This window comes from Anopheles aquasalis, chromosome 3 (genome assembly GCF_943734665.1).
Source record: "Anopheles aquasalis chromosome 3, idAnoAquaMG_Q_19, whole genome shotgun sequence".
NCBI classification, from domain to species: Eukaryota; Metazoa; Arthropoda; class Insecta; order Diptera; family Culicidae; genus Anopheles; species Anopheles aquasalis.
In genome coordinates this window covers 2,540,001-2,562,500 of record NC_064878.1, presented here as the reverse complement: position 1 = coordinate 2,562,500, position 22,500 = coordinate 2,540,001, and the positions used below count along the sequence as shown (strand labels likewise).

The window sequence follows — 22,500 nt, the reverse complement described above, 5'->3', positions numbered from 1 at the left end:
TAAGCGAATTGCAAAGGAATCATTCTTAAAGCTCAAACGGTTGTTAAAAATACAGCAAATTCAAGCTAATCCAGGATTTTGCTGTATCGACCCTAAAAAAAACAATTAAAACGAATGAGAAATGCAGGATGTCTACTGAAAATGCGTACTAATTGCATTGTTAACGAGGAGAAAGGAAAACACGAATTGATGTGATTTAAAAAAATACAATTTATTGGTCTGGTTACATATCCGAAACATAATAGTATTTCAGCATAAGATTACATTTATCGAAGAACGATGTACAGCATCTCTCTAAGCAATGAAAGTGAATAACTCATCCATCAGCTCCACAATATGATCTCTGTATGTGTTATCGGTTTCGAATGCTTTCACGCATATGTTTATTTTAGAATCCGGCATGAAGCCAGCCGTTAATTCGTTGCTTTCGAAAATTAGCTCCAAAAAGCTAGATGGAAGTGTTACTTCGGGGCTAATGATCGAAGCATGTATGAGCCCCGCCAGTCGATAGTATTCGCAACACGTCAGAAAATTATCCTTGGAGTAAATATGTTGGGCATCTATACCGTGTTCATCCAAAACTTCGACAAAACACTCATAATAATAGGATAAGAGAGTTTGTCGCGATTGTGCGCGGCACGGTGAGCTGCTGATTAAATACAGGAGCAAATTGATATCGTATCCGGGAGGAGCATATCGAGACATTTGATAATCGACTAGGATGCAATCCGTTGGATTGTTCGTAGCATCCATTTTGAACATCAGATTATTGCACCATAAATCTCCATGGTTCAGGCAATTTCGAAATTTGTTCGATGGTTTTACGAACTCATAGATTGATCGAAGAAGTGTTGGTATTTGCAGCACAATGGCTTCTTTACGTTCGGCAGATAAATGATCGCACAGGTGTACAAAGGTTTTATAAAGCGTGATCACATTTTCCACATCCTTTGTTCGAGTACTTGTTGGACTGTTGATCCATGCATTTTCTGTTAGAACATCGGGGAACAGCTCTAGGAGTGATGTTTTGCATTTCTCTTCATGCACAATCGAACTTGCGTGAAGGCATGCCAGCGTTTTGAGTGCTTGTCGCAAGAATGGCTCGCTAAGGATGCCACATTTCACTTTAACCACCTCGTAACCATTGCTTTTCAGGTTTTGCATAACAATTAATCGCTGCTCATGAGCTAGGTGAACTGTTGGTGCCAACTGACGCGATGGACAATAGACTCGAAGCGCAGGTAGTATGTCCCGTAGTACACTAGTTTCCTTTTTGAAACTACCGATCTCTGTTAAGTACTGTGCTAACAGCTGCTTATCGACGGGTGAACATTTGACAAAAAACTGGAGCTCTTCTTCAATGCTACCGGATTGGAACTTCACTTTGAGCATGTAATGATCCGCCAAAAAGCCCTCGGGACAAGCACTAAATGGTTCTATAGCTATGTGCCCGATCTGAATCGGTTTCGTCCATGGTGTTGCTTTCGTCGTTAGATGATCCTGCACAATTTGCTGTATACTCTCCTCAGTCACCCCTAACCGCTTAATAAGTTCCATCACTTGCTTGCAGCATGCCACAGCAGACTAGAATCAACAACAGGCGTGCTTTTATAAAGAACATATTTTGTTTGTTAAAATGTCGCTTATCAGAAGGCTTGTTGACGCCTAAGTGCAATTACGTTTCTTAAGAAAAGAGCAAACAAGATGGAGAATGATAAACCCATCACGATAATCTTGTATCTTGATTTATATGATTCAACTGTAAGCTAAAACACCTCGGGCGGTTTTTCGTCGAGATTGTATGGCACAATTGCTACTCATCTTTCAAATGCGGAACCAGTGTTATGTACCATAAAGTGTTTTATTTTGTTTCCAACGAAAAATCAGGCAAATTAAGGAGCAAAAGCTAAATGTAACACCAGTTTAAAATTACACTTCCGCTAGTAAGTCACCCATCTTTTTCAGCTCCTGTATCGTACCTTGCAGAATACTGTGTGCCTCGTCTTCAGTACATATGACTGCCCGATCAGCCAATATGCCTAGCTGCATTTTACCTCCGTATGTTAGAAGTGTTATCCCAACGGCTGTGGTGCCCAAATTTGGGATAAAGAAGCTAAGATTTTTCAGCTCTCGTCCCTGTATCCTAGGTAACTGCTGTGGTCCTGGTAGGTTGGAGATTGCTAGTGTACTGTGTGCGCTTTTAAGAATCTTCCGCAGTATGGCTTCGGGAAAGAGACACGTCATTTTTGAAATTATCCAGTAATTAATCTGTGGAAAATACGATATGAAATTTTCATTCACGGCGTGTTTATTTTTGTAACAAATTTTACCGTACTCACCATATAGTCGGACGAAGATCGCAAAACGTCTGAATATCGCTTAACGGCAAGTATTCGGTTCCGGAGATTTCTATGCCGAAATGAATCTTCTAAATCGATTCCACACTCAATGGGTAGCGTTTGTAAGGCCACTGAGAAACGATTTTGCAGCTTCAAATGAGAAGCTGAAAATGAAGGAATGGTAAGTACGTAGAATCATCTCTCTTCATTCGGTTAACTTACGTTCCTGTTCAATTCTTGCCGGTAAAACTACTGTAATGCTTTGAGGTGGATCTTCACTTCGTGTGCTAAAGTACTGCTCCAAACTAGCGGACAAGGCCGTGAGAAAAACGTCGGAGAATCGTGCACCAGGTAAAAGCCGTTTGGTTCGCTTGATGATATCGACCATCGTTGCCTCGCTGTTATCCTGAATGTTTTCTTCGTGTATCCAGCTGACCACTTTTTCATCTGCAATTTCTGTCGAATGAATGCAATTGTCGTCTACTTGTCGTCTCGAAACGTCGAGAAAAAAGGCTGGCGCAGTGTAAATGGTGAATATGATACGTTTCAATCGTTGCACTTGCTCTACAATATCGGATATGGATGGAAGCCTTTTCACCAACCCAGTCAAATACAGTTTTGGACGGCAAATACTATAAACGTTCGATGTTTGTTTGAGGATATAGTTAATATTGAGCAGCTTTAGTTTGGATAAATATTTCCAGCGCGTTGGTACTTCCTTATCGGCGATAGATTCCAAGAGTAAACGCATTAGCGCCACACCATCACCCAACGAATGGTGAACACGGAATATTATCTGTAGAATGAAGTATGGTATCAATCTTAGTTAATCTAGTTCACCAAAATTAAATGCTAAGCGATACTTACGGGATATTGGAGCATTTGGTTGCTTTTATTCAGTAACGGCTGTCGTCCAACAAGCACTTCCCAGGAGGAAGAGTGGTTAGCCGGAAGCTTGCGATTGTTGATAGCACTGAGAAGTGCCCTTAATTGTGATTCCTCGATAAAAGAATTATCGCCATTCGCGGGGATAAGATCCAGATATCGTATATAGTCTTCGATGGTGAGCTGGGATTGGTCTGACCAAAAATAGTAACCCAGTTCTACGCATCGTTTCCAAAACATTTTAGAGTGAGGCTGATACTGTCGCATAAGTCGTGAAGAGATGCGTTTACGTAGGGTAAGTAAAATTTCTGCACTAATTGCAGTGTTATGATCCAGGAGCGGCTGTTCAATGTGTGCCAGGATATTAATCATTCCACGAGAGTTTTGATCTTCTATTGCCCATACAACGTCTGCCCCATCGAGTAAACCCTTGAAATGTTTACCATGTCGCTTTCGAAGCACAAATCCTACTCCATTGCGATAGGATTTAAAAATTAGTACAACGATTATTAAAAGTGGAGATAGTAATAAGAACTCCAGGAAAGTGAACAAAGTGTAAATTACTCGTCGAATATCGGTGGTTGCACTACTGAATTTCAGGTGATTATGTTCCTCTCTCCAACGGCCTATTTTATGCTTTAAAAACATAAACAAAATTAATCCAGATATGAAGCCAAGCTGAACAGGAGAGAGTAGTAGATCGATTCGATTTTCCTGAACGGTACGGTATGCTCGTGTCGCTGGCACTGGTTTATTAGGACCGAACGCATCCGGATGACTGAAGTTCTGTGCGATGGCTTTCCATAGAGAAGCACCATGACCGTTGGCCCAATCAAAGAAAGAAACCGTTTCAATGCTCATTTTGTCATCAAATACGACAATTGCGGAGAGTTTATTCAAATCACCACCCAACACATTGGCACTGCACGTTAACCAGGCGCAAAACTCATAGGTCAGCCACGAAACTATCGTAAAACACCCAGCAGAATGATCAACACGAGCCACTGAAGCAGCAATGCACTAGCAAAGTTGTTATCCGTGCATTAGTTAGAGCAATAGTAAGCGAAGACAAACGTTGAACAGCCGTTTTATAGAGTTCGTTTAGCGTACATAGAACGTATATTAAATTATTGCCTTGGACATGGCACATCGCAAACCGCCACTGCTTCCTTTCTTATGTGCAAATCGTCTTTTGTAAGCGATGCGCTGCAGGGAACCCGTACGAGTTTTCTTTCGACGAGCATTAGGAAGACAATTGGCCTAAGAAAGAGCCTTATTATTATAGATAAAGCCCACATTGTGATGGTGCGTCTTACAAAGTATAACCAATAGAACAGTATTTCTTGTATCTATGCATCATAGCAACCACAGGTCCGTTTCAGTATGGAAATGAGAAAAGGAAAAACCGAGCTACAGGAGAGAGTTATTATTAAATGCGTTTGTTTATTTTAACACGTCGTTGTCGTATCGAACGGCGCACCTATTCGTATTCCGATCATCGGTCGTTTAGCAAAAAACTTAATCGAAACATAAATTTCTCCCCCTTCGAAATGTGTGGTCCACATTTTCACACATTCCAGCAGAACATTTTCCATCGCCCGTTGCTCCTGTTTTGGAGTCGGAAAACTGAAACGCAGCCCTTCTGTTAGAACGAGGCAACGTTTATTTTTGCCTACAATTGCGCTGGATGCGGTTCGTGGCATCGATCGTGTGGGGCGATCGTATTAGTTGTGTGTTTATATAGGATTTAAAGAATGAGTTGGCGAGCCGTGTTGTATTTGTTATTCTTAATTGAGTAAAACATATCTGAGAGTACAGAGAGCAGAAAATCATCGAAAATCACGGTCAACGTTACAGACTCATCTAGCCAGGATTCTGTTATCACTAATGCATCATCCTTTAATTGACGCAAAGACAGCCGCGAGTCATTCTAATTGCATTCGGAGCCCACAAACATTCAGATAAAACACCGATAAGCGCCATAGACTGGATGATCTACCTGAACGACCAAAGCGTATGATCCCGTTTTGTTATCGACGATAGCAGCCAGTCTTATCCGGGATCTTCTGAGCGTCGCGTGTTTATTGCGAAGGTCGTGGCTTATGCTAGTTTGCTATTTGTTGTGGTTGTTATTTGTATACAATGTTTTTCCCCGAATTAACCCGTGCAGTGCTATTTGCGGGCAGTTTTTAGTGCGGTAGAAAGTGGCGAAAAAGCGTGCTAACGTAGAATGTGTTCTGATAAGAGAAATCAATCGGTTCGGAGATGTGTCGGTGCGTTGTGCGTGAGCCCGGTTCGTCCAAAGTGTTGTTGGCATTCTCAGGTATGGCGATCCAGCGATCTGTTAGAAGAGGCAACGTTTATTTTTGCCTACAATTGCGCTGGATGCTGCGGTTAGTCCGCCGGAAAATGCGTACGCCTCTGTGGTGCGAGAAAACTGCGGTTTCCCGTGTGGTTTACTACGAACTCAACTATCAACTCAACACATTGAAGCCAGAGAGAAAGTGAACGGAGCGTGGCTGAGGGTGCAGAGGTGCCAAATACGGGTGTCCGTCGTCCATTCGGTCGTAAAATAAATCTGTTCCGTCCCTTCCCGCCGGCTTCCCTTCCTCTCACATGGCATGGCATGGCATGGCATGACTGGCCATGGATGGGGTCACCTTACCTTCGGTCAATAGGTAAATAGACAAGTATAATGTTTTCTCGCATGCGCGTCTTCTGTCTACTGCTAATCTTCGAAACGTACATGGGGAAAACACCACTAGCATCGATCGTGTTGGGCGATCGTATTAGTTGTGTGTTTGTATAGGATTTGTGGAATGAGTTGGGGAGCCGTGTTGTTTTTGTTATTCTTAATTTTTATTATACACAATGGATTGTGGATTCACGGGAGCACACACGCCGTGCGCTAGAATCGGGGAGAGTACAGTTCTGTACACTCGAGCATCGCGATTTGCTGTTCCCCATATGTTGCTGGCAGTAGTTCCCCTTTTTTCGGCAGATCTATTGCAGATAGTGCAATCAAATTACAGCAGTAATAAACGATTATGCTGCTAGGACTAGTGCATTCATGTTAGAAAACTGAAACAAATCTCTAGTAAAGTGTTTTGCTGCTAAGTGGTCACCTTTTGTTCCTGAGTGTTACAATTCAAAAAGAAGGCAAACTATCCGTTCAGAACTTATGTTCATGCTACATGCTACCATACCACATCATCTCACAACTATGAGCATTTGCCTGTTTCGCTGAGCAGAGTGATGGGATCGAAATACGATCGAGTAAAATCATTTGTTTATAATCAATTTCAGATATGTATACAAAAGTTGTGCGCGTTGTCTGACTTGCTTTCCTTCTCTGGCCCCCATAATGGCGAGCTGGTGGATTCGACGCTCATGGCCGTTGGGTGATAAATATGGGAAGCGGAAGGGAGGACGACGAAGTTAGGAAAAAGTGAAAAAGGTGTGAATTATTTTTATAAATAGTGTTTAACATTAGGTCGCACCGCTTCCGAAAGAGTTTAATCGTCCGGACACCTACGAATTTGCAGTAAGTAGAATAGAAAAAAGGGTATGGTTCCAACATTATTATTAACAATATATTAGGAAAAAAGCTTGTTTACATTGTATTAACAGATGTACATAGCACGAGACACTGGGACTTACCAATTCATTTGTGTTACGTTTCAAAAATAAAGCTGACTGTATACATTTTTGTACTTTATGCATTATAATATATCTAAAGAGCCATTTTATTCAGCTTATCGTAACGAGTTCAGTACGTGCGGTACGTGTTGTGCATACGCAGCAATCAGCTGTTGCTAGCTATAAGGCCAGGATTTTTTCTTGTTCTTTGCTATCTAATTACTTTAAAAAATCTCATAGAGTTCAACTGTAACAGTCGATTAAAATACCAATAATCATTCAAAGCTTTTCGCGGTTTTCGTCGTGCTAACAATTTGTTGACGCTTTATCCAGCATAATATATTAACCCACGCAAAGGCACAAGAACCCACATACACTACGCGAAATTTGGGTGGTACTAGAACAAAGTTGAGAGTTTGAGCCGGAATCCAAAAGAGACAGGAGCGTGCAAAAGTAGCACCAAACTTTTGGCGACACTCTTCTGTGATGGAAGGTTTTCGTTCCATAAGTGACATGCCTGGGAATGATAAATTTATAAAACACAATTTACCATCTTTAAACATATGCCCAAAGAATGATACATACCAGTGAAAAAGATTACTAATAAGGGAGGAGTTAATATGAACTGATCCAGAAGCAGTTTCTTCACGATAATCCGTTTCGCGGTACCTGGCAATGTTTTGTCCAGCCATTTGTACCTGCAACATATAGTAATTTTAATAAAATAGGTTCAAACCACAGCCGTCCAACCAAACATTGGGTTTCAGGGACATATAATTGTGTGATTTATTTACATATACGTACAGAGCAGTTTGGAGGACAATATATAGAGAGCAATGTGTACATTCAATTACCTTCACCATGCAAAATGCTTCGATTTCCATTGCATGTGCCGTTAAAAATGGAATCAAATTATCATAAACAAATAGATCAAAGCTGGCACTACTTCCAGTGAGCTTTAAATGTGAATAATTTCCCTTGCATTACTATTTGTTGCGCGAGATGAGGCATGAAATGCAGGCATGGAAAACAAAGAAAATGAGATATGATCGTAATAAGAGGCAAAGAGGCTGAATTGTTATCCGCATAGAAACGGACAATAGTCAGGAAAATGGAAAATATGTTTGAAAGCGAAGTGAGTTCAGTAATGTATTAAATTGATTCTTGTCGATATCTCGTAGAGTTTATAAAAAACGCACCAATTGTATAGTATCGGTGAATAGACAAACGTGCCCATGATGGCGTACCGGGCCAACGTTGGTCGATCAATATTTTGAGGCGGATCCGTCTAAAAAGATCGAGCAAGATATTATAATGCAGAATTTTTCTTTAGGGAACACTTTCAAAGCTAACCAGAATTTTTCTCGTTATCGTCTGTTGAGAAAATTCTGCTCCAACGTACAGCGTCCCATATACCAGACTATTACCGGCCAAAGGATGCTTCGTTAAGAAGCTACCGAACGCTTTAAGAAGCGTTGCCATGGTTGCCAATCCCTTGTCCTTCTAGCACCGTACGCCTGGAAAAGTCGAACGAACGGGAATGAGAATCGATGCACAATTGTTATTCAATCGTGTTCTGTTTAGAATATGGTCCCAATTCCCTGAATGCCTCACACGTACTAGTTATTTTTCTGCACTCAGCACATAAACAAGGGTAGCAACAAGACTTTGGCTATCAAGAGGAAAATTGCTCTTGTATTGTGTTGAGGGAGGATAACGTTATCACACCATGGTACAAATGTATGCAAGTTTAAGTAATATGAAACAACAAGGTGGTTATCCTGTTACGAATTTAAAGAGAATATTTAGTAAGAAGACGAACACATCGTCTCGCACATCCCGGAATCACTAAAATGACAGACGAAGAAATCAATGCTTTCGGTCCTATGTGCTGCTTGAAAACAAGTAACATTCATGCGCAAAAGGCACCATTGCCGATGCCCGGGCAAACCACATTTTGACGTTTGATATTTACGGAATTCGAAGTTCATACTTAAAAATTTGATCCCACTCACACGCACTAGCACCAAACAAACTTTTTTAAATGCTGTGTCCAACGTATTCACACAAAATTAGCACGGGCGAGACAAGCAGTATCACAAACGCAACAGGTCTCACTGCCGCAGCAAGTAACACTGTCGCGTTCGATCAAATTTCTAGTGTTGAAGCAAAGAGTTGCTTCAGTTCAGGTCCCAAGGCGGGTGCCGTGTGATACTACAATCACCATCAATTGGTTTTAATAGAGTTGAGCGGCTGTTTTAAATTGATATCGAGCATCCGACGACCATTCATGTGCACAATATTGTGGCTGGCTTTGTTGTGTCACTATATTTTGTCGCTAAAAGGTCACAGCGTGAACTTCAACACTTCCATCGTACCAAAGAATAATTGTTTAAAAAAAGGAGCCACTATTTTTTCTTCCAATTTCCGATTAGCGAAAAATTCAAGTAGATTAAGAAAATCACTTTATTCGTTTTCGTGTGACGTATTTAATAATTATGTAAACATATAACATATGTTTGGGAAAGAATCGGCAAGAGTCCTGGTGCTCGTTCATGGTTCCAGCGGTATTCAATCCTCCCGGCTTAGGCTTGTGTTTGAATGGTGAACGCGTCTTGTGAGAAACGCGAGAAAACAGAAATGAGACAGCCAAAATCTGAGGAAGTAGTTAAGGAGTAGAAGTGGCTGCTGTTCGACTAGCTTCGGCCATGCGCTCACGGCTCCATTCGCTAAAACGCTGACGAGATGTTGAAGGGAACCAGTTGAAAATGGAGATAACTCTCGCTTGCAACCTCTTCCCTCATGCCACCAGAACCCTACTCCAGCATGGTCGTGTTTTCATTTCTCTTTATTCTTTGTTCTTTATTTTTGATGCCTACCAGGCCTGGAGCACTCGCCCCGACTCAGCGCATCGTCGTAAAGTTCTTTCACCATGTGCTAATTGACCCAACTCAACTCTTCTAACGAGCCCTACAAGCAGACCTTGTACCTGTCGACCTCGCCTCCCTCCCCGTGCAGTCCTAACCCTTTTACTGGGCAGCGTTCGGTCGTCGATAAGCGTGGATCAAGTTTCTCTATCGCCTGAGGTGTTTTTATTCACCTCCCTTTGGATCATTCGCTTTTCCCTGGGTGGGGCTCCGTCTCGTCACCACGAGCACGATTGACCTGGTGATCATATTCTTTGAACAGCATCTCCTTAAGTGTTATTCTTTTCATATTTGCTTCCCACTGTTTTGCAAAGGAAACTTTATGAACGGACTGTGTGCGCCAAGTGCTGTTTTGAATTTGATTTGGAGCATATTTTTTCCCTGTTTTTTTTCTTGAAACAATCTACTACTCGTTGAAACAAAAGTTTATGAAAATCACTTCTATTATTAAACAACACAACAATTCCCAACTGTTCGAAAACCGAGGCAGAGAACTTCCAAACAGTCCAGCCAGAACTTGGAACTCGCTTATGCAACATATAATTCAGGTTATGATAAGTTTACGGCAAGAGGTGATTTTGTACAACAGCGTAAGATGTCTGCGAACTTTCAATCCCCTTAAGTGCATGAGTTTTTTGTGCTGCTTGTGGTGGGACTAAGTGTGAGCAGCGCACCACGTTCAACGCATTCCGCCATGTGAGTGAGGTGTGTATAAGGCAGACCGGTTTGTCGAGCACGCGGTTTGCTTTTAAAGCAATGTAATGTATGTAAAATGCTAAGTACCGGCTCGTATGCGCTCAAGTGCAGCATATGCTCGGCATTGGCTAGATACCCTTCTACCCGGTCCTCACCTCTACTATTCACGCATTTAGCGCTCCTTTTTCTTTGAAGAAGCTTGGCTTAGCCTTCATGAAAGGTATCGTAGGCGACAACGTAGCATGGTTCTCCTGCATGCAAAACCCAGCCGTTATAATCGGTTCGGTGTAATAGCAGCCAACACATTGGCCCATTGGTTGACAAGACCCAAAATTCTGCCGATTTAGCTTGGTGCAGTTGTGTAACTTTTAGTGCAGCGGCAGCCTTTGTACTAACAACGCACTAATAAAGTTCAAGTCAACACTTTTTAAATAATTATTCATGCATCAAGCACACCTCTTACCAAGCCGCGTCTACCATACCATATCGGTACATGAACAATTTCCGACTTAATTCGTAGTTGTACACAGTACTTCTGCATATAATAGTACATGCGTATTTTTAAATAAAAGTCCGTTAAATATGATGTGCTAGGATAGTGAAAACCTATTTTAATAACTATCGCCAGATAGCTCAGGCATCATTCACAATCTGCGATATTTTTTAAAAGAAAGGTTAAATAATAAAATGCGCTTTAACTAACTACACAACTTAACTTCTGTTATGGCTTAGAATAAAAGAAAGTGAATATAATTTATCCCATAAACTGTTCAAATGAATGTATTGGAAGGGCAAACGAATAAAATTTATTGAATGACCAACCAAAGAAGAGTAGACATAGACAAATCTTTCTCCCAACACTGATCATTAAACAAACGACTCAAGTCGTTCAGAATTTTTAGCTGTGATGCAAAGTGGTCTGACGAATCTGACTGCGTGACCATAGGAAGAAACAACGAGACAAAGCAAAGATGAAACCTCATTCTTGAAAATTACCTCTAGCTCGGCAATAAGAGCCTCTAGCATCCAAGCAAACAAGTGTTGGGTTAGAGCCTCCTTGATGTCGGTGGAACCATGGAATCACTGGGAGATCCTGAAGATCGTACTCAGATAACACATTTCAAAAAGATTCGGTTGGACCGGTGTTCCAAGAGCGAGTATCTGTTAGAAGATCGGGAAAATAAAACATTCGGATTCATAAGGCTGTTTACATGACCATCATCATCGATACGTAGCAAGCGTATTGTGACAGTGGAGAGCTTTGGGGCCGTTCATTTTGTGGGCATGGTTTGAAAATAACAGCAAAATAGACAAAAAAAACGAATGAGTGTAAAAGGAATTTTGGACACAGGGCACACAGACACACAGTAGTCATTAACAAGCAAACATTATTTGAAAACGGTCTATGCTGATGGGAGGTCGAGTGTACTGGTCGAGTGTTCATCATTAGGTCTGCACACAGAATAAATTGGGCAGCATATCTAAAGCCATGCACTTTGTGAATCAATTTAAAAACATATAAAATTAGGACACAAAACGGGTTTTCATTGTTTCTTGTCTTTGCATATTGCATTTGTTTGTCTAAACAATTAATATTCGTTCAGATTATAACGGCTTTCGTCTTCTAGAATGTTAGTTTGTCTCAAGGCCATGGTTACAAGAGAGACCAGACCAATTTTAAGAAGCTAGTAATGACTAGGACCATTCCGCCACCAGTTGACCAGTTCTTCTTTCATTACCTTGAACGTGCCATGCTTTCAGATGTGATTTTTGGAATCCCTATCACCATCTAATGTAGTTTGTTCATCATTCCCCTTTATTACGGATGGCAGAGTTGTCCACTGTTTTATAACACCGGTAAAGACATGCAATGTTTATGAATTGAATGTGGTCGTTCTTCTTCCCGTATGCATGTCACCCGCAGCATGACTCGGGAAACGTAAATTGAATTTAAAGAAATTTACATATCACTTTCCATGGCATGGAATGGTATTTTTTAGGCATTATAGTATAGAATCTGCATTTTGTGCACTGTTATAAGAGTTAACAATATTGCTTTCTATACTCACCATGAAGCAAGCCCCATAATACGGTACGTTAGTTAATTTTTTTGTATTAATATGACTAGGAGTGAATCTTAACCATTTGAACCTAGCTACGGAGAAACCGTGTATAATAAGTCAATACAGAGCTTCTACTTGAGCGTCTTTGATTTGATCTCATCTGCTAAGCAGTATGCCAAAGCATTTACCACTCTTGGCGCCTTTCAACTTACCATGGATGCCTCCAAATGCGCAGAACGCTTCATTTTACCAATCATTATTGTTACTGTTGGCGCTGAAGACGAACAGCCCACCGGATAAGGCCGTTGGCCAGTCTGCGTAGCTCCTAGATAATTTTCTTCTTCATTCTCGCGTAGAATGCCTTGGAAATGGTTGGCGTTGCCCACAAGTAACCATCGGTGCCAGTCCGCCCGTTCGCTCGCTTGTATGCTGAAGCTTGGATCGTTAAAATCTCATCCTCATCGACCCTTATCGGCTCTTCTCGCTGGCGCAGCACGAGCAGCTTTTGCAGAAGAAGAAGAAGAAGAAGAAACTGGTGGTAGCCTCTTTGTGCACGGTTCAAGACGGGAACAGACACGGATGCTGATCGTTTTTCACCTCTGCTCTGCGTGTGTTCGTCTGTGTGTTTAAGGAATACTGGCATAGTGGATGCTGCCATCAACATCAGACGCCTTCTAATCGTTTTAAGATGTTACTAAAGTTAGGATGTAAAGGTTTCCTTATCCTTTGAAATAAAAAAAACTGTATTTGAAAGCTAATTCAATAGTTCAACAAAACTCCATTCAAATTTAATCTACGTAGGCATACGATTTTTTTAATGTATTTTCCTTATATTATTCGCACACTATTTCATTTTATTTCATCATCTCTTTCATTCACTCCCTGTAAATTATTTGTACTGTTTCTATTCCTAAAGCCTATCGGGGTTTTACGCATACATTTTTCCTTTTTATCCAATATGTTGATTGCTTACGGGTCGAGCGTTGGCAGCATATGAGCGCGTTTGTAGACACCAACTCTTTTTACATTTGGGCGTTTGTTTTCCTTCCGCTAGGTTATGTTGGCAAGAGCATAACAAGAAACGAATTAGTAGGAATACGGAGGAGTGAGAATGTTGAAAAAACAACCCAGCACAGCAAACGAGACGTGGAGTGTAGACGAGGGACGAGAGCGAATGGAGCAAGAAAAAAGAATCCAAAAGGTGTAGGCTGCGAAGAAGCAACCGAAAGCAGACGAAGAGAGAACGACGACGACGAGCGTAAACCCCCAGAACAGGAAAGGATGAGAAAGAAACGAAACTTGGCCGCCTAACAAGAATACGATCTCGAGGAAATGGGTTTGCTGATGTATTAGTGGTCACGAGCGCAAGAAGAAGCCATGCTTTTTGTTTTGCCTTTTGCTTTGCTATGTTCTTGACCTCCACGCCACCGCAAACGAAAGGTCCCATGCTCGTTATGCTGCAAGAACGTTCTAAACGCCACTTCCTTCCACAGGACACTTACACAATCAAATAAGCATGCTTACAGCCGCAGCATGGACGTCTCAGAAGCCATCGGCTGGCGCGTTGGCATGGTTTGTGGAACCACGGAAGGGTTTCCTTTTTCCTACCTTTCCTTAAGCGGATGAAATACATGAACGGCCCGACCCGATTTCTTCACTTGCCACAGCCTGTCCGAACCTATTTCTTGCCAAGGCGGACCTCGGCAGGCCCGTCATGGGTTTAGCGCGATTGAATGGCTAGTAGTTATTTTCATTTTCTGCGCATTTCGTCTTGCCCAGGGTTTCGTTCCAGAGGTCATTTGCAAGCAGTGAGAATGTGTGGTGTGTATGTAACAAAGTAGGTAGGCATTAAGAACGAAAGCACAAACGAGGCGTCGAATGGGCGCGCAGACGGGGCGCGCTGGTCGAAGCTGCAAGAAGCATCATCACGTGGAAGAGGTGAGAACGAAAATTGGTTACACGCAAAAGTAGCATCACCGTTTCGAATAAGAAAAAGGTAGAGGGAGAGAGAGAGCAATATCCAGCATTATTGAGAGACGATGGATGAGACACGGAATCGTACGGCAAGGTTTGGCCAGCTTACCAGACGAACGTAGACAGTACCTTGAAACCAGAAACCTTTTAACAATGTGTTGATATCCTTATAACAAGGCCTGTGCGCATTTTACCCAATCTGGCAGCAGCTACCGAAGCTTCCATTCCAGTCGCTATTTCGTTTCCTCACACGAGAACACAGATTTGGTAATTGGCTACAAGTGAGTTTTGCATTAAAATATCCTATGTTACTATACTCACTAACGATAGTAATTAATAAACATGCCCCAAATGTAACCTTAAGCGATTGGTTTCAGTTCAGGATTTTTACCATACAAATTGAATACAATTATGACTGAATTATGAATCATTCTTTGCTTTGAGCATTCGTAGCTTCCATTTATAGACATCGCGGATTTGAAACCGCCAAAGGAGCTACGAGTACAAGCGAGTGGCATTAATAAACGCACATGTAGCCTTCTTTCGACCGCCGCACCATACGCATTCACAGCGACATTACAACGCACCACTACTTACAACGCGTATAGAAATTGTTTCTTCAAATATGGGTGACAAGAAAACTTCAACAGAGTGATCCTATTCTTTTTTAACCAGTTATTGTCGGTCTATGCTGATTACGTCAGTCTATGCTAACGTAATTTCTTGCCGAGCATTGCAGGGCAAACCGAACTGAAGTTACGCTTAGTCGTTGTACAGCCTACTATTGTCAGATCGCTTCTGCGAGATGGCAATGGCTCCCGTTAAAAGTGGATTCCAGTTAGTTGCATCTTGTGGTCAGGAGTAGCTTTCAGCGGGAGAAGCCAATCGTTGCTGTGTATTTAATGGACTTCCTTCCTGTGGCTTGATAATTGTGCGCAGATACCTTACCCGTCACTTATGGGCCGGTTCTTCTTTGCACAGTTGAAGAACCTCCAGCTACCATCTTGCTACCATAGATCAACCCTCACACACATCCAATCACGCACCACTTCGGCAACATTGCAGCTTGAATGACTGTGAACATGAACTACGATTCGAACGCCTTGACACTCACACTTGGCGAAAGCAATTTATGCACAACCATCATACACCATCGGTTTATAGTCAAAGTGTTTCTGCGTTCTTGTCCAAGCAAAGAAATCTTTAAACGCTATTTTATCCATTCTAAAGAGAATCAAATGAGCCAAATGTTGCTGATTATAAAACTTACCTTACTTGCTAGATGAAAAGCCTAGATAAATCGGAAAAGTTAAGGAAAATTTACCAAATATTTTGTTTTGTGAAAGATTCGTTCGATTTGATGCTAGGGTTTACTTACTTCAAAAGTGGTTAGTGAACAATGTCCTTTTTTTAAACGATATTATCCATTTCATACGCCATGCTTGTTTTCGGATATTAAGCGCTGCCAACATGAGATGAGTAGAAAGAAATTTCACGAAACGGGAATCGATTTTTCAAAATGTATTGTTTCGATTCTTTTTTTACAAACTTATCTTCTTTTCATTCGTGGTGTGTGGAAGCCTGTGTAGTTAACATAAACGTTTTTCTCTTAATTTATTCCACTATCTACTGGAAGATGTTTAGTTTCGTTTTTTCCTTCGTTCACTAGAGGCTTGGCTTGGTTAGAACGCTTATATCTACGACATAGTCAATAGTTTTTGATCATATTGCTACTTGCTCCGATTTCATTATTAAATATAATTATGAACAATACATCTAGTTGATTACGCACGCTAGAGCCTGCTTTGTTCGGTTGAACGAATGTAACGAAAAATATATCAATCTATGTTTAAAGTCCTTCAGTTGCTTTACCTTAATAATCTACAGATGTAAAGAGTCAGCTTATCGATTAGTTGCCCGTACTACAATATCTAAAAAAAAATAGAACAATAACAAGGATCCTTGCAATAATATATTTAGATCCAACCGCTCTATTGTATTCTTACTATCATTCATTTAGTTAATGCTCCAATGAAGCACAAGTAGGAAATATTCGTTTTGTTTTTCAAATACATCAACAGCTAGTTTTGGATTACAAACAACCGCTTCAAATGCGGTAGTTAAGGAATTAAGGGATGATTATGATACGCTGCAATATCCCCTTAAAGTAAAAGGGTCGGACATTTGTTTACATTGTATCCTTTCAACTAGTCAATTGTATTATTTCAATCCATCAATTAAGCGCATTTTTCTCTATCTTTCCAATTGCACCACGTGCGGTAAATTTGCTATGTTTTAAAAATTTCTAATCAATGTTCACATTAGGGCAAATGAACATTTACATAGAAATTGGAAAGACATAGGCAACACGTCAAGGCATAAGTGATTAAGAAGAGATTAAACTCTTCCGTAAAGCTTATCCACCCAAAAATTCTTTTGGTACAAGATTTCAGTGTGCTTTTACAGTAAAACCTCTATGTTATTCTATTTGAAAAAATGCTTTTAGGCACCATATTCTTCAATTTATATTTGCATGAAACCTATATCTATAATTGAATTACAATATTCACAATAGCTAATTGAATTATAGAACAATTCCCATCTGGTAGCGATCAAGTTTTAAATTAATTGTTGATGGTTTCTAAGAACATATAAACTTTTCAATCATATCTGTTCATAGCATGTTCACCGATGATTTCACAAAAAATAACATATGCGTATGTTACTTCAGTTTCGAAGTCGTTTAAGTCTTGGTTCCTTTTAGCTCTAAAACTTGCATCACCATATGTTTTTCCCTAACCTTGAATTTGTTGAAACGTCGCTCTCTTGTTTCCTCTGTGACTCAACTCTTTTTTTTTCATTCTAATAAGAGCATGACGAGCTTGTTCACACCTCCTAGTTCCACAGGCATTACTGTTGCCGTATTTGCTAACAAAAAGTTTGAAAAATTTGTCGAATGATCACGGTGGTAAATTTAAATTTCTTTACTGTTGATCAATGATGAAATCCATGAAGCCAATTAAAAGCTCACTTTTTATTTCACATTTCAACATTTTACTATAAGAGAGGCAACAAAGGCTTTTTCGCTCCTACGTTTGCTTTGAAAGGATATTTGATTATCAAGCTATCGTTTTAAAGTACATTATCCTAGATTCTAGATTGTGTCTATCATAACCATCTCTTTTATAGATGCGTCTGATGATCCCAGCAGTTATTACACAGTTAATAAATAAACCTCACAACAGAATTTGGCACTTCGTTTACTGGTTCTTTTCGAAAACTGACCAGTGCAGTTTACTAAGTTTGGCAATCAGAAAATCTAATAATTTGTGGAGTTTTAAATTTCAAGCAATTCACCACTCTTGGATTGTCTTGCTTTACTTTAAATGTTCAGTGACGAATACGAAAAAGTGAACTAAGGAAGAAAACGTTAAAGAAACATCGCTCGTATTTATACTATGTCGATAATAACACAATAACGTATTGAAACTCTGTCGAATTAAGCTTTGCTTGAAATGGGATTCTTTGTCCAATGAAACATTTTGAGCCTCCGTTAATAGTCTCGATCAAGGCCAAGTCCTGGCTTTCGAATAGGTATCAAAAAGACGTCGTGTAATATTTGACTTGTTCATTAACACGTCTAAGACTATTAGGCATCGTAGGGTTGGTTCAATTTCCATCCATTTTGCACTTCCAAAGTCGCTGATGCTCCATTTCAAAAACACGAAACAAAACACTGAACCGGTTAGAGCTATAGACTGGTATGCTTCAAAATGAGCCACATTATGATAGGAAGTGAACATTTTAGCAAGATAGGAATAGATTACTACATGCAAATAAAGACACACAGTCTCGAAACATCCACTTGATGAACGTGTTGAACAATATTTGCGAGGGCGTCTTATCAATTTCATTTCTTCAACAATGTCTTCATCAATAGCTCAACTCAAGAATAGATAGACTATAGATAATGATAGAAGAAACTCAAGGAAAATATTCGTGGCAGGTGAAATGAAATAATATCCTTCCAACCATCATCAAGCCAACAAACTTTAAGCAGAACACTAGAACTTGCAGTGTTGTAATTGTCAAAGTTTGCATAAGTAGTTTTAATTGTTTTTACCCTTTGTATACCAGCATTCATAATAACTGTGGCGAGAGGTAAAATAGTTCAGAAAAAGAAGAAAAGTATTGCTCTGCTAATAAAAGCTGCTCAATGAAGTGTGGAACATCTCAGCACGAGGCTGCCATAACACACAAGTGGCTGCTGGCTTCGCGTGTTTACTTTTTGATTGATTAGAAATAATTACGAACTCGTTGCACGTCGTTGCGCCCTCCATTTTTTCACTCTCTGTTGCTGGTGCTGATTTTGTCGCCAGCCGCGTTATCGGCCATTATCACTATACGGCGACCGTCTATACACATCGTACGCTATCATCGCACAACATGCCGCGCTGCTTCTATGTTTACGTGAATATTGCTTCAGGTTGCTTAGATGCACTCCCAACGACCAAAGTAAATTGTGGACGTTGTTAGTGTGCCAGTTATCGATTCAGTTTTGTGTGTTTTTGTGTGCTTTTCCTTGATTAGGTTTGATAAAATAGCATCTCATTTGCAATTAAAACGCTCAGCATAACAAGTTATAGTTCTTAATTCGTTAAATCGTTACGATTCGTTACATTGGAAAACCATCCGTAAGTTGGAAAAGGGAGTTGTGGATGTTTTTCCAAGCTAAAACGAAAACAATTGCATTTCAATGCCACTGTATTGCGCCCACAGTGCTGTAGCAATATGGTTTCTTTCGTTCTACGGTAATCTGTTTGCCCCACCTTACGGTTTTTAAAACAACATTCTACTGTACCAGTGCTGGGTGAAACTTGGAAGCTACGGTGGAATCGATTGCAAGGCACTTTTGGCCTTTTATCGTCATTTTATAAAACAACTTAAAGGTACATGGACAATCAATGATAGGGTCCAATGCCAACAGAGCTGTAAACAAACGGTGAAAGTTGAAACCGTTGCGTTGAACGAAAAAAAATTGTCATTATAATTATCGATTGCTTCTTAACCATTTCCATGAATTCTTTAGCTAAACGCCAATCTAAACCGACTTTAAAAAGATAATAACAAATAGCCACAACGGGTCATCATGTCGTTTATCTTTAACCGGGCCGTCCTTGATGGTCTTAAACCCAACCCAATCGACTACTCATCATTGAATGTTGAAAAAACGAAAAGTAATGTTTGCGCCTGCCACCCGATTCAACACATATTTGTTGTTTGTAGGGAGAGCAAAAAGAGAAAAAGTTTAAAGCTCCATTATCGATTCCTTCACACCTATGCTGTAAAAACCTAGCATCCATGGTCACATCTCTATGATGGAGCAATCACGATCATCACAGACCTGACGCTGTGCAAACCGAAAATATAAAGAAACCCCCATCGATTGCGATATTTTCGTTGTTCGACCAAATGGCAAAGCGATGTAGGTTTACTTATTTAGCTATGCAGACTGTCAATAGTAGATCAAGCACAATCCCATTCCCATTTGATGACCAACACCGAGAAGTCTAGTGCGGGCGATTCCATCCCCTGCCAGGACAGGACAGTTATCCTGATGTGCATCCCGAATCTGCATAGCTCTCAAAAATACTTCCTTGTTTTGTTTGCCTTGTTTGAAAGATGAGTCGAATTTATTTTATTTTTATTTCGCTTAATTAATGCCTCGTTTTTGGCGATTGATTTTGGATTGCTGGAAGAAAAAGGTGACCCCTCTCGATGATAATGTATCCAAAAAGCGAACAGCTAGAGCAGCTTAATTATATCGTGAGAGTAACGGTCGATTTAACAGCTAAACTGAGTCAGTTTTAATTGGCCATTCCTAGGTAATGGCGAAGATGAGATGAATGCGTGGATGCCATATTTAGAAACGATATCTAATTCGTTTCTTAAATGTAGGAGTAACAGATCTCCGTAAGGGAAAACGGAAACAGAAATCCGATGGAACGGAACGAAACAGAATTAATGAGGCGCAATGAGCACCTAGGGTAATGGCTAAAACGAATGGTAGTTTTTCGGACAGGACGAATATTATATATTGATGTTTGTTTTATTTTTTTTTGTCACGTTTCAACCACGGAATGGAATACAATACTTGGAGTGCTATTGCTCTGGCGCAGCTCTAGGACGTTTGCCGCTGCTTCACTCTTCCCCATATTAGCGTTGACTTGGCCAATCATTCCTCCTGTCGTGGAGACGGAAAAGCTCTATACACTTTTTGCTAATTTTAACGCCAGACACCATATCTTCATAATATGATTGTTGTTGTCTGAGCATTTAATTATAACATTTCCACTATACGGATCCGCTAGAGATAGTTAGCGCGAAGGCTAAACAAAAGGGAACAATTCCGTGCTGGTTGATTCTGCATGTACGAGCAGTGCAACCAACGGTGGCGAACATTATTCTGGTAGCGAGTAGAGGTAGTACGTACGGTAGCTACACGCCTGAACCTAAAAGAAGTAATTAGCTACCGGAGTTACTCCACCGAGTGATCACAGGTACCCACAAAACGTATGGCGAGAAATTTTGCCTTGCTTTTGCCATGAGTTGTTGAGTTAACGCGCGCCTCATAACAATACACGCCAACCTGCCATGCTACTCCGAGCTCGTGAAGCTTCGAAAATCTTAAAAATGTAATAATTGCACACACGGTAATTATGATAATAAATGAATGTTATTATTATCTCCTTCTGTTTCGCTTATACTATTGCCTCATACGTCGCATCGACTCATCATTTTCACCGTTCTACTTCAGTTCCGTTTCTTTCGCAGCAGGCGCACCCATTCAGGTTTGCAGTAAATTGTATTTTGTATGTTGGTGCTACTGTTTATCAGATTCTCAAGTGTTTTCTTTTAACGGTGCTTGTCGCCCATGTTGCTCTGAACCGAAGAAGGAAAAAAAAAAGATTTCCGATTGAGTTTTCATTGGGCATGTCTCATGGCAAACGTGCCCCAGGAAACACGGCAATGCGCCCCAAAACTACATATACAAACTACAGATATAATATTTAATATTATATAAATAGAAACGTCTCTTATTAAAAGCAACATGCATTCAGCATTGATCAAAACATCCCAAGCGAATGTTTTGCAAAGTCCAGGAGCGCATTATAAAAATCTGAAGCGTTTCCGCTAGAAAGGGGTATACTAACAAATAAACTTTTACGCTGTCAACAGAAGAATCAACGCCTGGGATTCTCGAAAGCAAGAATCGTTATCGGAAATAGCTATGTGGTACGGCATGGCGCCAACAAACTTATGTGTGCTCCTTCTATCAGCATGATCAGTTTGTCATCGGGACCACCAACACACAACTTCTGTTTATGCCACGAAACAAAACATCCAACTATTATAATTGTTCATTCCACCGTTGATTACGCTTGTACTCCACTGCGAGAACTGTTATGGTATGCCGTTTTAAAGCAAGAGATACGAGTGAAATGGTACAGTAAACAGGTAAAAGGACTACAGTACAAACATGACCAAGGCGTATTTTTCTTTTAACAAAAGTTAAAAGCCAAGTTTAATAAGTTTTCTTATTAATCTCATTCTTGCACAATCATTTTTCAAATATATGTACGCTAAACAAAAGCAATGGCTGGTGCAGTTTGGAAGCAATTTTATTCCGCCAGTGATAAAGATTATATGTGATTAGCAAAGTGTCAAAGCCTCAGGTAATCTGTTATCGGTATAGCGAGTAATTTCCTCTTACCGGTTGAACCAGATGCTTTTTTTTTGTTGGTATTCTTCAGGGGTACAGTGGAATAAACAACTGGTCCTTCACATGTTGATAAGATTTTGGATTATCAGCAAAAAGAAATGATGACTTTCCGTCACATGGCTATATATTAGCGATGACGACGTCTTGTACATAACAGGATCAGTAGATATACTTCCAAACGATGAGAATGAATG

At 40.4% G+C, this 22,500-nt stretch overlaps 4 protein-coding genes across 8 annotated transcripts in view; 1 reads left to right on the top strand and 3 right to left on the bottom strand.

Annotated features, from left to right (window-relative positions):
- Positions 1-172, top strand: part of LOC126575964 (MAPK regulated corepressor interacting protein 2) — a 2,016-nt gene extending 1,844 nt beyond the window's left edge. The window contains exon 5 of the mRNA XM_050236980.1: positions 1-172. This exon is cut by the window's left edge and continues 493 nt beyond it. The gene's annotated coding sequence lies outside the window, so the exon portion shown is untranslated.
- An 18-nt stretch (positions 173-190) lies between these two features.
- LOC126575963 (uncharacterized) lies at positions 191-1,676 on the bottom strand. The gene has a single exon (XM_050236979.1). It carries the CDS (start codon positions 1,555-1,557, stop codon positions 295-297), a length of 1,263 nt encoding a protein of 420 aa, XP_050092936.1. The 5' UTR covers positions 1,558-1,676; the 3' UTR covers positions 191-294.
- A 141-nt stretch (positions 1,677-1,817) lies between these two features.
- On the bottom strand, positions 1,818-4,295 carry LOC126575961 (O-acyltransferase WSD-like). Its single transcript, XM_050236978.1, has 4 exons — positions 3,207-4,295; positions 2,562-3,135; positions 2,340-2,503; positions 1,818-2,268 (listed from the first exon to the last, which is right to left on the bottom strand). The coding sequence occupies exons 1-4, from the start codon at positions 4,083-4,085 to the stop codon at positions 1,930-1,932; spliced, it is 1,956 nt and encodes a 651-aa protein (XP_050092935.1). The 5' UTR covers positions 4,086-4,295; the 3' UTR covers positions 1,818-1,929.
- A 1,855-nt stretch (positions 4,296-6,150) lies between these two features.
- Positions 6,151-8,981, bottom strand: LOC126573998 (mpv17-like protein). Of its 5 annotated transcripts, XM_050233877.1 has the most exons (6): positions 8,857-8,972; positions 8,484-8,644; positions 8,217-8,380; positions 8,063-8,151; positions 7,449-7,561; positions 6,151-7,380 (listed from the first exon to the last, which is right to left on the bottom strand). In XM_050233877.1, exons 3-6 carry the CDS (start codon positions 8,343-8,345, stop codon positions 7,139-7,141), a joined length of 573 nt encoding a protein of 190 aa, XP_050089834.1. In that variant the 5' UTR covers positions 8,346-8,380; positions 8,484-8,644; positions 8,857-8,972; the 3' UTR covers positions 6,151-7,138. The 5 variants fall into 5 exon arrangements, with proteins under 5 accessions (XP_050089834.1, XP_050089835.1, XP_050089837.1 ...); XM_050233878.1 differs by lacking the exon at positions 8,484-8,644 and having other exon boundaries at positions 8,857-8,981; XM_050233880.1 differs by lacking the exon at positions 8,484-8,644 and having other exon boundaries at positions 8,879-8,981.
- Between the last annotated feature and the right edge of the window lie 13,519 nt (positions 8,982-22,500).